Raw genomic sequence first — 16,438 nt, forward strand, 5'->3', positions numbered from 1 at the left:
AGTGTCAGGGACTCTAATATCCGTCTGGCTTGACAGGAGCAGGGGGGAGAGAGTCAGGGTTAGCACTGGAATCGGAGAAAACATCATCCAAAACATCCATCACAGGAGGAATAGCTAAAGGTCTGTGCTGGGGAAGCTTTAGGAAAGTACGGAGCCTTTTCCTGGAATCGGAGAATTCCTGACCCTGCCATTGGAAATGTTCCCTCATTGAGTGCAGGACTTCACCAAAAGAGAAATCCTCTGGAGGAGAGGCAGAGTGAATTGATTCCTCAGCATCAGAGTCCTCATAGGCCTGGAAAGATTCTTCTTGAATATCTGAATGCTCAGAATCCCCAGAGGCCTCATCTGAAGAGAGGTTTTCAGTCTGCTCAGTTCTAGGCCTTTTCTCTGCAGGAGGCTGAGAACCTCTGTCTGGGTGAGGCTGAGACCCCCTGATAAGGGAAATAAGGTCTGCAGCAAGAGACATAATCTGTTTATCAGAAGAGGGGGCCTGGACAGCAGGTTTAGGATGGGCCTTGGCCTGGCTGGCGGCCTTAGCACGTGCAAAGGCCTTGAAGGACATAGATACAGGAGGCCTAGCAGCCCCACGTGCAGGAGTGACCTTGTCCACCGGAATGGTGTCGGGTAAATCAAGAACTTCGGTATCCGGAGGAAAATCAACAACTGGCACCAGAGAGGTCTCCGGGACCGAAGGACTAGTTATCGCTGTGTCGTCGGTCTGGAGCTGCTGAATTACCGTTTCCGCAGGGACCGAAGCACTAGCGGAGGGTCTCTGAGTAGTATCGGTAGAGGACGCGGGCTGAGGATGCCGGTCCCGGTCCTTCCGTTTTTTGGAAGATTGAGCAGTCGGTAGATCCGACGGCATGATATACGTGAAGGATTCGCCAAAAAAGTCTTCAGCAAATTCTGCCCGGCGCCTGAGAGTGCGCTTATTGAAGCAAGCACAGGCAGCACAGGCCGAGACGTCGTGGTCTGGGCCCAGGCAAGGAAGACAGTAAGAATGGAAGTCCTTCTGAGGTATTTGTTTACTACAAGACAAACAATTATTAAACTTTCTCAATTTGTTCTGACATCGGCTGAGGCAAGAAAAATGTTCCCCAACGGGGTACATAGCTTTTAGATGACTTCAGTACTGAAAACACAGGAGCTGACCGACCGGCACTTGCGAACTGCTTCTGCTTCAGGCACCGCGCGGCAAGAAAGACTGAGGAAAATGGTGTCGGCCGATGCCTTTATACTCCAGCCGTTGTGACGTCGGAGAGGAGGCAACACCAGCCGACGCCGGACCCAGACTTTGGAATTCGGCTGACCGAGGGCTGCCTGAGGCAGGACAACCCATATGTTATGACTGCAGTTGCATTCTTGAAGGACATCTAAAGGTCTGTGGTTGACAGTTTGCTGATGACTGCAAACTAAGTGGTCACAGAATCTCCAAATTATGTCAACATCCTACAAGAGGATCTTAAATAGTACAGTTGTGTACACTTACCATAAATGTAGATGTTAGAGTGTATTCACTGTTGCAGTCATTACATTTAGGTAATCTGCTGGCAGGTTTCCCTCAGTCGGCCTGAATTCCAAAGTCTTGGGTCCTGCGTCGGTTGCTGTCTCCTCTTCCATGACGTCAGGTCATCAGGGGTATAAAACAAGCAGCAGACACCATTTTCTTTAGTTTTTCTTGCCCCAGATGTCAGGTGCCCCCAAAAAGGTAGCAATATATATATATATATATATATATATATATATATATATATATATATATATATATATATATATATATATATATATATATACATACATACACACACACACACACACACACACACACATGCATCAATATAAACTTTACCTTCATCTACAAGCAAATACACCACATAAGTTGTAGAAGACAGAGAAGGAAAGATAAACTCCAAAAGGAAAGAGGGATGGCGGGTGGGTAACCTGGACTGCAACAGTGAATACACTATGGTAAGGGTACACAACTGTACTATATTCTTCGTGTTTCACTGCTGCAGTCATTACATTTGGGTAGAATCCCAAAGTTATGGTTGGGAGGCTGGAGCTAAACAGCATTAGGTGCGGCTATAAGGCCCTGCAGAACTGCAGTGGCAAAGCCTGCCATGGACGTAGAGTAGAGAGGCAAATGATAATGCTTTGTAAAAGGTGTGAAAAGAACTCCAAGTAGTAGCCTCTAGAACGTCTTTGGTTGGTACTCTGAGAAAGGCTGCTGAAGTAACTGCAGCTCTGGTGGAATGAGACCCAACGCCCTTGGGCACAGGTTTACCATGGTGTAAGTAGCAGAAATTAATGCAGTGGCTTATCCACTTTGAAATAGTCTGCTTTGAAATAGCTTTTCATTCCGATCCTGCAGCATATGTCACTACTAATTGCTCAGTGTTTCTTAGAGCTTTAGCCCTGCTCAAGTAGAATATTTGCAGCATATGTCACTAGTAATTACTCAGTTTTTCTTAGAGCTTTAGTCCTGCTCAAGTAGAATCTTAGCTGTCTGTGTACATCCAAGGAATGCAGAATTCTCTCCCCCTTGTTCTGCGGATTTGGATAAAAGGTTGGCAGATGAATAGTTTGGTTAAGAGCCACACTGGAAACCACCTTAGGCATAAATGTTGGATTTGTCCTCAGAGATGCCTTGTCTGGGTAAAATATGATAAAAGGCTCCACAGCCATGAGGGCCTGGAGCTCTGAGACTCTTCTTGCTGAAGTAATTGCTAGTAGAAGAGCCGTTTTCCATGATAAAAACTTTACATCAGCAGTAGCAGCTGGTTCAAATGGAGGCAGGGTGAGCTTTTCCAACACATAATTGAGGTCCCATGCAGGTATTGGTGATCTAGGAGGCTTTAAATATTTGGCTCCTCTAAGATACTGCTTTAGTAAAGGATGAGAAAACATTTTTGGCTCTATTGTAATGAGCCGAAATGGCAGAGGCATGGATTTTAACTGATGGGAAAGATAGGCCTTTCTCAAGAATCTCAGTCAAGTATTGTAATATCCGAGGAATATTTGGTTCTGCTCTATTAATTTCTTGTGGTTGATTCCAAGCACAAAATCTCTTCCATTTATCAGCATAAGATTTTCCAGTATTAGGCCTTCTGGCTTCCAAAATGACATCCATCACAGCTTTACTGAGAGGTGTTGTTTGTATAACTACATGATCAGCCATGCTGCCAGGTTCAGTGTCTGGAGTTGATTGTGCAGGATCTGATTGTTTTGCTGGGACAGTAGTTGAGGTCTTTGAGGTAAGGTCCAAGCTGGGGGTATTGAGACACGTTCCTCAGGACTGGGTACCAGTATTGGCAGGGCCAGTCCGGGGCAATTAATATCATCTTTGGTTTCTCTTGACTGACTTTTAGGACCACCTTGGGAAGAAGAGGCAGTGGAGGAAAGGTGTAAACTGATAGGTTTTTCCAACTAAAGGACAGAGCGTCCACTTTCCATGCTTGTCTGTGATGAGTCCTTGTGCAGTATCTTTTCAATTGATAATTCTGAGGAGAGGCAAATAGATCCATGTCTGGGCTCCCCCATTTCTTTGTTATCATGCTGAAGACTTGTGGACCTAGTTTCCACTCGTGAGTATCCATAAGGTTTCTGCTTAAATCGTCTGCCAGAGTATTTTGCTTTCCTGGCAGGAATTGAGCTTGACGATGTATTTGGTAAGTCAAAGCTGTGTCCCACAGTGCCATGACTAATCTGAAAAGGGGGTACGAGTGCGTGCCCCCTTGCTTGTTCATATACCACATGACCATGGTGTTGTCCATCTTTATCAGTAGTTGTCCTGGATGATGTAAGTCCTTGAAGGCTGTCAGGGCATTTTGAACAGTTACATCTCTTTCCGGTTGATATGTAGATGCACTTGTTTTGGGGGTCCATATGCCCTGAATGCATCTTCCTACCATGTGGGCCCCCCAGGCATAATCTGATGAGTCTGTTGTTAAGGTTTGTCTGGCATAGGGTAGAGTGAAGGCCCGTCTCATATTTTGGTGACGTGCCTTTGCCCACCATAGAAACTCCTGTTGCAGGCAGGGAATGAGAGCAATTATTGTTTCCAGACTGTGACAATGCTGACTCCCATAAACTTTTAAGGTACCACTGAAGTTTCCTCATATGCAGTCTTGCATATGGAATCAGTAGGATGCAGGATGCCATTTAGCCCAAAGCCTGCAGAATTTGTCTTGCAGATAACTGGGTTTTTATTGCCATCAGAGTTTGAAGTAGTCAGTTGCCTGCCTTTGCTTGTCTGGCGTGAGGGTAAGCCATCTGGGCAGTTGTATACAAGCTTGCACACAGGAATGTTATCTTTTGAGAGGGTACCAGTTGTGATTTCTTTTCGTTTATTGTGCACCCTAGGCATGTTAGAAGCCTTTTCACGAACGCCAGGTGTTGAAAAATAATGTCCTCGTTCTCTGCTTGAATGAGACAGTCATCCAAATATGGATATATTTGAATACTTCTTTGTCTGCAAAATGCAATTACTGGTGCCAGGCACTTTGTAAATACCCTGGGCGCAGTAGATAAGCCAAAGGGCAGTGCAGAGAATTGGTAATGCATTAAGCCAGCCTTGAATCTGAGGTATCTTTTGCACGATTGTCTTATTAGGACATGCAGGTATGCCTCTTTTAGGTCTAATGTCACCAGCCAAGCATTCTTGCCCAGCATGGGCAGAAGTTGCTGCAAAGTCAGCATTTTGAATTTTGCAATGTTCAGGTATGTGTTCAAAATCGATAAATCCAGTATTGGCCGCCAGGCCTTGTCCTTTCTGGGTACCAAGAACAGTCGAGTAAAAACCTTGTCCTTTTTCCTGTTCTGGTACTGGCTGAATGGCCCCCATATCCATGAGGGATGTAACCTGTTTCTGTGCCTCTGCCCATTGATTTTTTGGCAGATCTGGCCAACCGCTTGCCATTGGCAGAGTATGGAAATGGAATCTGTATCCCTGAGATACTATGTTTAGCACCCACATGCCCTGGGTTATTAACTGCCAATTTTGAGCAAAAGGTGCTAATTTTCCCCCTAAAAGTGCTGCCAAAGGATAAGTGCTTGGTGAAGGCAGAGGGAAGTCATTGGGACTGTTTTCTGTAGGTTTGCAATTAATCTCCTCCAGATGTGAAGGTCTAAGCGTCCCATTGCTCTGCCCTGTATGAATCTTGTGCCTGGTATCTGGAACCCTTAGGTCATATGGATTTGCCCCTTTGAGCTCTGACACAGGAAAGGACCAATTTTTTGCAGGCCAGTGTCTACTGAATCTTGGTGGCTGCACTTGTAAGAAGTCTTTTACAGTTTGCAAAGACTTAGCTTTGTCTTCCATTTTCTTTAAAACCTCTTCTGCCTTAATACCAAACACAGTATCATGCTGTAAAGGTGCATCTAGTAATTCAGCTTTAACATGATCAGGCAAATTTTGTTCCTTTAACCAGGCATGCCTCCTAATCACAGATCCAGTAACTGTGGCCCTGCAGGAGGCCTCTAAAGAATCAAAACCACATTGCAAAGTATGCTTTCCAACCTGTTCAGCTGCATGCAATAATTCCTGCAATTCTTTAATTTTCTGCACTTTCAGAAATTAACATTTTCTGTTTCAGCTTCAGCAATCCCATAACATGCTGTTGATACTTGAGCATATGAAACTGGCAGTTTAAGGCCCTAATTGCCAAGGTTGCAGATGTATAAACCTTTCTTCCCCATCTATCCAGTGCCCTTGAATCTGTCAGAGGGGTTAGGACTTTTTGCTCTTGAGGTCTTAACTCCCTTTGGACCCTGTGAAATTGTTTCAGGATCAGCAGCAGGATTTCTAAATAAAAATTTGTGAGAGTCAGGGACCCTGTAATATCGGTCAGGCTTGCTGGGAGCCGGAGGTAAGGAGTCAGAGGTCAAGCATGACTCCGAAAACACATCATCCACAATGTCTAAAACCGGGGGTATGGCTAAAGGCCTGTGCTGAGGGAGAAGGAAATCCCCGAGCCTCTTTTTTGATTCTGAAAAATCTTGACTCTCCCAGTGAAAATGCTCCCTCAAAGTATGCAAAGTTTCTCCAAATGAATAATCCTCAGGTGGTGATGCAGATGGTATAGATTCCTCTGCATCAGAATCCTCATAGGGAGGTATAGATGATTCCTGATCAGTAGAGGAATCAGAAGAAATAAAAACCTGATCTGAAGATTCATAATCAGTGTCTTGCCTAGGCCTCTTATCTGGAGGGGGATGGGAACCCCTGATCAAGGTAATCAGGTCTTCAGCCATTTTTGATCATCTGTTTTTTTAGGCATAGAGGCCTGTGCACGTGGCTCATGCATCTTTTTTAGTTTTAGAAGTTGCTTTTGTCTTTGGTTTTGCAGCAGTCGTCAGTCTGATATAAAAATATTGAGGCCTGAATACACCCTCAGAAGCCGGTGCCTGCTCAGCGGCTCTGGATCCATCCGAGGGAAATACACCCATGGGTCCAATACTTTGAGTATCTCGCGGCATGCCGGACTCCACATGGGTGTCGGTAGGGGCCTGCAACTCGAAAGTAGCGGGTATCAGGGGCTGCGAAAGTGCATGAGTACCAGCGAACCAGCGACTGGCTTAGGAGAAGCTTCATAGTCGGTTTTGGACCTAGACTGTCTCTCTCTGTCCTTTTCTTTGCGTTATGTACTCCGGTAGTCTGATTGCTATCCAACGACATTTCTGGGTAGTTAAATTGGTTTCCAAAATGCTTTGAGGCAAAACTATACAGACGCTTAATAGTGCATTGGTAAACCGACAGCCAGGCACGTTGTGATCAGGGCCTAGGCAAGGAATACAGTATAAATGGAAATCCTTATGAGGTATTTGCTTCTCATAAGTAATACAATTTTTCTGACATCGGTATGGAGCAAGAAAAAAGTTTCCCCAACAAGGTTCTTAGCTTTAGTGAAGACTTCGGTTCTGAAACTCAAACTCGGAATATTTCAGGAGTCGGCCGACCGGCACTTGTGAAATGCTTCTGCTTCGGGAGCCGCGCGGCAAGAAATACTAAATGGCGTTGGCTGCTTATTTTATACTCCTGACGTCCTGGAAGAGGAGACCGCAACCGACGCAGGACCCAAGACTTTGGAATTCAGGCCGACTGAGGGCAACCTGCCAGCAGGTTACCCAAATGTAATGACTGCAACAGTGAAACACGAAGAACATGATTGGTGCCAAAGTCATGGCCTTAAACTCAATGCAAAAAAGTATCATCCCTTTCGGCAAGAGCGATGTTCCTGCTAACTACCACATCAATAGCAACATCTTAAGTACGCACTCAGTGGTGAGACCCCTGGGCAGACAGGTTGATAGCAACCTTACCTCTGACCATCATGTCTCCACAGTGGTAAGAAGGGCATTCTATACTGCTCATCTCATAAGGGCATTGCCTCCAGAAAAAAACGTTACCACCTCCTTGTAACTCTTCCCTCATCAGGCCAATAATTGAGAACAACGCTCCTTTTGGTATGTACCTTTCCAAGCACCTGCAGCAATTGGAGAGATGACAAAGGTTCCTCAAAAAAAATTCAAGGTCTTCAGCATCTGTCCTATGTAGATCGTCTGAAATCAGTCACTTTATTCTGTTTCACACAGACTACTAGGAGGCGAGCTCTGCCTTGCATACAATGCAATCTCTGAAGCTGCTTTACTGGAAATGCTGCATATCCATAAATCAAATAGTACATGGGTTACTCACTCTAAAGACCTTAACCTGGTATGTGACATTAATAAAACCTGCTGGAGAGGCAGATCTATTTACCCAGAGGTTACCACACCTTTGGAACAGGCTTCCACTTCATGTCAGAGCAACTCATTGGCCCTATGTACCTGAATGATTGGATGTGTAACCATAAATTCATGTTGGGGGTTTCCACCTGTGCCCCCCCCCCCTTGGACAGAGGCAATTAGGTGCTGATCATGGAAATAAGGGTAGAAACTTGGTTAGGCTTGCAAGGACCCTAGGGACATAAGCGTAGTAACTTCCTATGATCCTATGAAAAATCTATCAGAAAAAAAAACCTTTGCTCATGCTCACAGCAGTGATATTCCCTCAGGTCTGCAAACCCTAGAAAAAACTGTAAACAGGACCCCGTTTAAAATTTATGTTCTAATACTGGAGCCAATATAAACAGGTAGTATAGCAGACCCCAATACTCAATGTGCGTCTAGTTGAACTCAAACACTAAGCATTAAAGCGTTACAACCTAAAAAGGCTAAAACTGTTACGAAAATTATCCATGTGCTACATGGACTCTAGCTCTGCTGCTTGTTAACTCACAAGAATAACTAGTATACCATTTAAAATATTTAATCTCTAGCAGCCAGCTAAAATAAGTAGCATTCAATCCCTTGCTAATGAGTTTAGCTATTAAAGCTGTTCCTGTCTGCACTAAGGTTATAAATGAAAATTAATAAAATGTTGTATCTGTGGAATATTGATGCACTGCTCAAATGTGGTTCTACAGTAATCAAAAAAATTCTAGTTATAAAAGAAATGTGAAATAGTGTGTTATGAATGTGCCCTGATTCTAATAGTAAAAAATGAAGACATAATTAGAATAAACATTTAAAAATGTAAAAACATGATTATAAAAAGATAACTATTTATATACAAATTTATCTGCTAAAAATTATTACAGGACACCACCATAATATAAAATTTTAAAATTACATTTACAAAGTTAGTTAACAAAAATGTTTTTAATTGAAAATGAATTTCACACCTTCAGTCCTGTAAACAATGGGGCAACTTTCTTAGCTCTAGTACACTTTTCAGTGAGCAATAATAGTTTACAGTGCAGGTTTTCTAAAAAAGTTCAGCTTTAGCTGCCACATAAATTCTTGTTTTTTCTAAAGCATTTGGGATACCTTCTTCAAGTGCAGTGAGGTCTATGTGATCAAGTATTTGAAATTTAAACCTGGAGTGTCTTCTGTGGAGATGGAGTCTGGCCAGGACATTGTTTCTACATTTAGACCAGATCACGGGCAGATGACCCAAAATCCTTCATTTCAGTTTATTAATAGTCTTTCTCACATAAAATGCATTGCATCAACTGCAACTAGCCCTGTAAACAACTTGTATACAGCTGCAATCTCTGCCTGCATTAGTCTTAAGTTTCTTTAAACATGGCCAGTAAAGTGTCTCCCACTTGAATGTAGGTGCAAAATGAACATTTTTTTCACGTTTTTTTCATGTTCCTTTTCTATGGCTTAGGTTTTCCTTCTGCGAAGCTCTTAATACTTCTAGCCTTCATATATACAAAAGCTGGGGCTTTACCCAAAATGTCTAAAGATGAGGGCTGTTACGACCCAGTTTTCCTTGATGACATTCTTGATATAATGAAAATCCATAGTACACTCAGTATATGCAGCTGTCTTTACATTTATTGTCCACAAATTTCTTAAAAATTCTTCCAATGGCTCAGTTTAGTGTGGGTGTACTGGTAAGCTCAATGATCGGTTCAAAAATGTTAAATACTTGGTTCTCATACCCCCCTGATAAGAAAACATTTTCCAAATCGTTAAGGTTTCTTAGAAAAAAGTTTCCATCTTTGTGGCAATTCCAGCTAACCAATATCACTGGGACTGAACCAAGTTATACTCCGTCTTGGTGGGATGCAGACTTTTACTGTGGAGTAGGAGGTTCACTCTCTGTTTTCGGTAAAAAATCAGTGGAAATTCTGCTGCTGTTAATGTCCTTGGAAATTAGCATGTCTAAGAACATGGTTGAGCTGGAGCTGTTGGAGGAGGTGAAATACAGACAAGGGACCTGCAAAGTGGCTCCAGATCAAACTGATGCTGAAAAAGTCTAGTCTCGAACGGACACAAGTGTTGTAGAAGGTTTGGGGGGGGGGGGGTGGCGGCTATCAAACACAGACTGCTGTCAAGTTTCCTTGGCAGTTTTCCTTTGTATGCTTATCCTGCTTTCAAATTTCAGAACAGGGACCAGTACACATTACAGTGCACCTAGGCCATGAATGGTGCTTCTGCTCCAGATAATGCTAAACGGGCTTGGCCCTATACTTGACGAAGCTGGTGTAAAAGGCCCACTGAGGATAATTGTGCACATCTTTCTCTAGACTGAGCAAAAACAGTGGCAGTCCCTATGAAGAACCTGTTCCTTACACACTATAAATAGTTACTAATTTTCTTAGACATTGGCAGACAATCCCAAATTAATTAAGAACATCTGGCACAAGAAATAAAGTTTCTTCTCTGTCAGGCTGTTAAAACTGTTGAGTGTTATCATTGATTCTACTGCTGTTTGGACAAACAGTTTGAACCTTCAAGTGATGTTTAAGTGAACTGCTTTCCATTGTAATACAAGCACAATTTGATTTTTATTAAAAATCATTAAATGCTGTGGAATATCTCAAATCTATTTCAGTTACCATGAATGTCAGTATACGAGTTCTCAGTTTAATATATTCTCAAGCTTGAAAAGCAAAAATATCCTAGAAAGCAATTAAAATCTGAACTTACTTCAGCCCATTTCAAAATACAGTTCAAGCAGAAGAGGTGACTGCAGTTCTCGGGATATGCCACTTGCTCAGAAAGGCAGTTCAAACAGATAGGGCATCTCTCTACCTCATCTTGAATCATTTCTGCTTCAGTATCCTTATTGTCATCACCTGCAAGCAAAAACAGTAATTCTGTACCGAATTTCAGAATCTCGGACTAAAATGAAAATACACTGCAACAGTTTCACAGGGAAACCTTAACTCATTCAATATTAAATTCTAAAAAACTCACTTAAAATATGTGAAGCAACAGAAAAGGTAATCATTTTTTGCTAAAACAGATTTAGCTTCTATTTCTAATTCAAAAATGCTCCCTAGTCTATGATAAATAATGCAAACAGGTAGGTCATATTCTTCTTAAATCCAGCTAGAAATAATTTAAACTGCAGTGCAGAACACATTTCACTTCTCACATACCTCAAACAGCAGCATGTCTTTTCAGACCACCCATCCGGGAATGTCAGATAAACTAGAAAGCAATATTTTCGGCACGTGCAAAAGTACTCAGATGTGAGAAATTGTCCTTGTAGACAAGTTTCTTTTTTTTTTTTTTTTTAATATCAATTTCTTTGCTTACCTGGCCCTGCTCATCCTTCAACTTCTACCACCACCATCTGCTATGTGAAGGTAGAGCGGATTACTTTTGGGAGGAATATCAAATTGGAAGACTAAAGCACTGAAAGAGATGTGCTAATTGTGGTCAACTCCAACCCGGACTGGTGCCATAGTCTTGTAATTTGACTCAATAGTGGTAGCATTGTATTTTACTGCAGGATCAGTACTCCAATTTTCAAAAGCAAATATTACACAATTCCTGCCTTTTTTACCTCTTTGCTGCTACCAGTAACTGTACTTGCATAAAATGTCTGGTCTAATAGTCTTGTAGTTTGATTTGCAATAGTGGAAGTACAAAGTACCGTGATTTACTTGCAGAATCAGTGTTCCACAAAGCTTTTATAAATATTTTATATTTCATATTTTTTTTTACATCCCATCTCCTAAAACATGTTGCACTTGCATAAATCTGCCTCGTCAGGTGCCATAGTCTTGATTCACAGTGGAGGTACTGTGAATTTACTGCACAACCTGTGCTGTATTAGTCATTTCTCATGCTCAGTATTCTGCTTGCTAGTGTCTACACACGCTGCACCAACCATTTTGAAACCATTGTTACTGTTCTCTCAATTTCTTTTCTGTTTGGTACACTGTTTCTGCCTTTCCCAGCATTTTGTTTGATATAGCTGCTACTGGTTTCCCTGACCTCACAGAAATAGATATTGTTTCTTGAAATCCTAGATCAGCTAGGGTCACAGACTTGGTAATTTAGACTCGCAGATGTGACAGTGCTGTGATATGCTGCAGAAAAAGAAGTTATGTACTTACCATAACGTCCCATGAGAGTTGTTGTTCTCGCCTTCATTCTTGCTGATGGGTAGCATCCCCAGCACCAAAAACTTGGGTGGCTCACGGGAGTACCTGTCTAAGGACAGCAGAACCAAATGAAGCCCTGTCCCTAGAGGCCTTGTCTACTTTGTAGTGAGTTATGAAAGTATGTGATCTTGACCATGTGGCAGCTGCACAACTAGAATCAATGGGTAGTCTGGCCAAAAAGGCTATGGAAGTAGAAACAGCTCTGGTTGAATGAGCCTTGAACTTTGTTCTCTAAAGAAATGTCTGCCTCGTGGTGGTATATAAAGGATATACAATCAGAGAGCCACTTAAATTAGGTAGATTTAGATACCGCTGCACCTTTCTTGGAATCTGAGAAGACAAACAACTGATCAGCTCTTCTATGGTCCTTTATCCTGTCTAAATAAAAACTAAGTTGTCTATGGACGTCAAGCTTGTGGAGCATATATTCCAATTGATTAGCGTGATTGGGAAAGAAAACAGGTAATTCAATTGCCTGATTAAGGGTGTATTCTGAACAAATTTTGGGTAAGAACGAAGGGTTCATCCTGAGGGAAACGCTTTGTGGAATATCAAATATGGGTGCCTAACTGAAAGGGCTTGCAACTCCGAAATTCTGCATGCGGATGCAATGGCCACCAAGAAAATAGTCTTCCAAGAAGGAGATTTCAGCCCACAGGAAGAAGCAGGGTCAAAGGGCGGGAGAAAAATCTTGGATAGGACTAAATTCAGATTCCATGGAGCGGTAGGTTATCCAATTGGTGGTTTTAGATGAATCGTACCCTTCAAAAAGGCTTTCGCCACCTTATGGGACATAATGCTGTTTCCTGATTCACCTACATGGAAATTAGATATAGCAGCCAGTTGTATCTGAATGGTTGCTGCTGCAGCTCCTTCATTGATAGCCGATATGGAGGCTAGAAAAAGGTCAATGTTATTCTGCTGAGCCCAGACTGAAAACCTCTTCCACTTACTGAGGTATAGTTTCCTGGTTGAAGACTTAGGCGAGGACAAAAGAATGTTGAGCTTCCGATAAATTTTGGAACATGGTTATTCTGGGAATTCAGCAGCCTAGCTGTCAGTTTGACGGACTGAAGTGAAGGGCTCCTGACGAGTGGGTCAGAAGATCCAGCACTGGGTCCAGGATCCAAGGATCTTCTACTACATGAAGCTTCAGAAAGGGGAACCAGATTTGACGAGGCCAATATTGAGCTATTAAAGGTAAGTGTCCTGCCCAGAAAACTGGCTTTCTCCAAAACTTTGGGAATCAGGGGAAAGGGAGGGAAGGCATAAAGGAGCCCTGGTGGCCAATCGTGTATGAGCGTGTCCCTCGAAGACTGTCCCTGTTGAGGGATCAGAGCAAAGTAGTTGCTGCATTTGGTGTTTGTGGGAGTCGCAAAGAGGTCACAGCAAGGCTGGCCCTATCTGCAGAAAATCATTTCCGCTACTTCGTTCCTGAGGGACCATTCGTGAGGCAACAGAATTGCCCTGCTGAGTTTATCCACTATCACGCTGGATTTCCCTGGGATGTGTGTTGCTATCAGAAAGCGTTGGGTGGAATTTGCACATTTCCATACTCAGAGCCTCTCGACATAGGGGATAAGATCTGGCTCCACCCGGTTTGCTTGTATACCAGACTATGGACATGTCTGACTGGACTGCAATTGTGCCCAGAGGAAGAGAGTCTTGAAAGAACTGCAATGCTAAGAGAACCGCTCACATCTCTAAGACATTTATATGCACTTGAGCCTTGTGTACTGACCATGTACCTTGGGGCTGTCCGTCCCTGATAATGCCCCCCCACCCGATCAGGGAGACGTCTGTGGTCACTGTTGCAACTGGAACCGGAAGGATAAAGGGACATCCCATGTTCACTGACTCTGACGTTAGCCACCACCGGAGATCCTCCTTGCAAGAGTTTGTTATCAGAACTGGGGGATTCATTGGTAAGTCCTGAAAAGTCCATTGCGTGAAGAACAGCCACTGAAGAATGCACATGTGAGATCTCGCCATGGGTATTGCAATGACAGCTGCTGCCATGACACTGAGCAGCCTGAGAATCTGTGATGCTGGTGCTTTGCATTTTGAAAGGAGATCTACAATCTGATGTCGTAGGGTAAGCACTCTTTCTGAGGGAAATTTTAAGGACATGTTGACTGCGTCAAAGTCTGCTCCTATAAATACTGTACGCTGTGACGGTTTTATCATGAGGTGCTGAGATGCATTTGTTGGGCCTCCTAGGAACGGGCACCATAGCATCTGGTGACTCCCACGCCCTTCAAGATAAAAGGTCCATCATGGAGGGTCGAGACCCAAAAGCCTTCAGGAGCACAGATTTGTCCTCAGTAGGGTTAAGGGGCTGCCAGTCACCCCTCTGCTTAAGGATCTCTAGGATATCCACAAAGGAGATATCCTCACAGGGGGACTTTGGGGACCCTTCCGATTCCTCCAAGTCCGTGTCAGATGTGATGGATTCCTGAGGGGGAATCTAAATATCTCCTCTTACATGCACCTCTTCCAAGGAACCTCCTCAATGGGAACTTCTGGGGAGGTCTCAGAAAAGCAGGGTCCCCCCCAATGAGGCTTCCTAAGGCTCTGGGTCCCTACGCTTACGGTGGGTCTGCAGTGACGGAGAAGATTCCGGTGCTTTCCAGGAGAAGGTGGCCATATCAGAGGTTGTGACTGTCCGGGGGGGGCAAAAACCCTCCTCATGGCATCGAAGGTACCACGGCTCCGGTGAGAGGAAGCACCTGGGTCTGAAGACACGAATGACTCCTCCCGCACCAAAACTGCCGGCTTTGAGTCAGAGATGGGAGTCGAGCTCATCCGCCCCAAGGGGAAGAGTCGGAACCGACGCATCGGTTCAACTCAACTCCCAGGAACCGACGGGAGAATACTGGCTCCCAGAGTCCACCACCGGAGCAGAAGACATCAGGGTTGTCGGTGGCGACAGGTCGAATTGAGTGTCGGAACAGACGGTTTCACAAACGACTGAACAGCTTCCTCTGGCTCAGAGGTCTCGATTCAAGTCAGAGAAGCCGAAATTACAGGAAATGACTGTTCCGAAACTGCCAGAGTCGAAGCCGACAATTTTTGCCAGCGATGGATCCCATAACAGTCTCTGTACCACACGATCCACATCCGAATCTGAAAGTCTGGAAGCTCGAAAGGAAGCTACAGAAGGAGCCGGTGAGCCCAGAATTGGAGATCTTAAAATGGGAGATACCAGTTCCAAGACTGGGGACTGGCTCCTGCCAACTACCTGTACAGGTGGTTCTGATGACTGTGGGACCGATACAGGAACCTTTGGAACCGAAGAGCCCTTCGGATCCAAACTTGCAGAAGATGATGGTTTTGGTTTTCCCGGAGCAGTATCCAAGTCTGACTGAAATGCAGACTTAATCAGACCATGTTTAACCAACTTTTTCCTCTCTGCCAAAACCCTGGCACTGAAACCATGGCAAATGGAACAAACCTCTTGCAGATGAACCTCTCCCAAACAGTAAATGCAGGTGGTGTGGCCATCTGTGATAGACATTTTTTGATTGCATTTAGGGCACTTTTTAAACACGGATTATTGCTTTTTCAGACTTTGTAGACCTTGCAGTTAAATCACTATTAAGACAAAGCAATCCCAACAACAATCCATTCAGAACTCTAAGGATCAAAACTTAACGTCTGCACTAGACTTTTAAAACTTTGTAGCCGGTTAGGCTTAATTTTGTGTTTTGCTGCTGTTATAACTAAAGAAAGCCTAACTCGGCTGTACGGGACAGGGGGAAACCTAAAGAAACCAACAGGGCCCCAACGCCAAAACGAGAACACAAAGTTTTTTTTTTTTTTAGTAACTACTTAGCACAAAAAAACAAAGAAAGGATAGTCTATTCTGGCTGAATACTTCTGAATTCTAAACAAGAAAGAAATCTAGCAAGAACTCCAAATAAGAATACACTTATCTCACAAATACGGCCTGAGCTGTAGAAAGCACACGATCTGTTGCAGCGGCAAACTAGATCTGGGGAAGGTAGAGGTGCACTGTGGGATAGAGTTTCGGCCTCGAGCTGTTAAGAGACCTTGAGCTTTGCAAATTGGCCGACTTGGAACAGAGGATCGGCTCCGAACCCATCAGTAAGAATAATGAAGGCGAGATTGAACTTCACATCATATGTTACAGAAATACTGGTTCTAGTTTCTGGCTTTAACTGGTTTACTCTCTAAGCTTGTCAACTACAATCTGCACTGAGCTGTGCTCAGTGCAACACTGCCACAGGTCTCACCTGACTATGTGTAGTGTGCGTGTAAGGGCTTTTTACACAGGAAGCCTTGCTTGAATCAAACATAATTAAATACACAGAATCTGTGACCTCATTCAACTGACGAGAGCAGGTTAGACAGCAATTCAGTAGAAACTATAGTATCTCCCCCACTTAGCACACCTTAAAAACAGATGAGACAGTTCTGCAACAGCAACTACAGTGGTCTCCAGCTTAACCAAAGAAAATTAATCA

At 43.5% G+C, this 16,438-nt stretch overlaps 1 protein-coding gene across 1 annotated transcript in view; it reads right to left on the minus strand.

Moving 5' to 3' along the window:
• Nucleotides 1–16,438, minus strand: part of LOC122793961 — a gene marked incomplete at its 3' end in the record, with an annotated part of 2,396,194 nt that overhangs the window by 1,960,581 nt on the left and 419,175 nt on the right. The window contains 1 exon segment of the mRNA XM_044062016.1: nt 10,483–10,631. Within this exon segment, the coding sequence (XP_043917951.1) occupies nt 10,483–10,631 (149 nt within the window).

The sequence above is a fragment of the Protopterus annectens genome, chromosome 2.part1 (genome assembly GCF_019279795.1).
Source record: "Protopterus annectens isolate FY-2018-M chromosome 2.part1, PAN1.0, whole genome shotgun sequence".
In the NCBI taxonomy this organism is placed as follows: Eukaryota; Metazoa; Chordata; order Ceratodontiformes; family Protopteridae; genus Protopterus; species Protopterus annectens.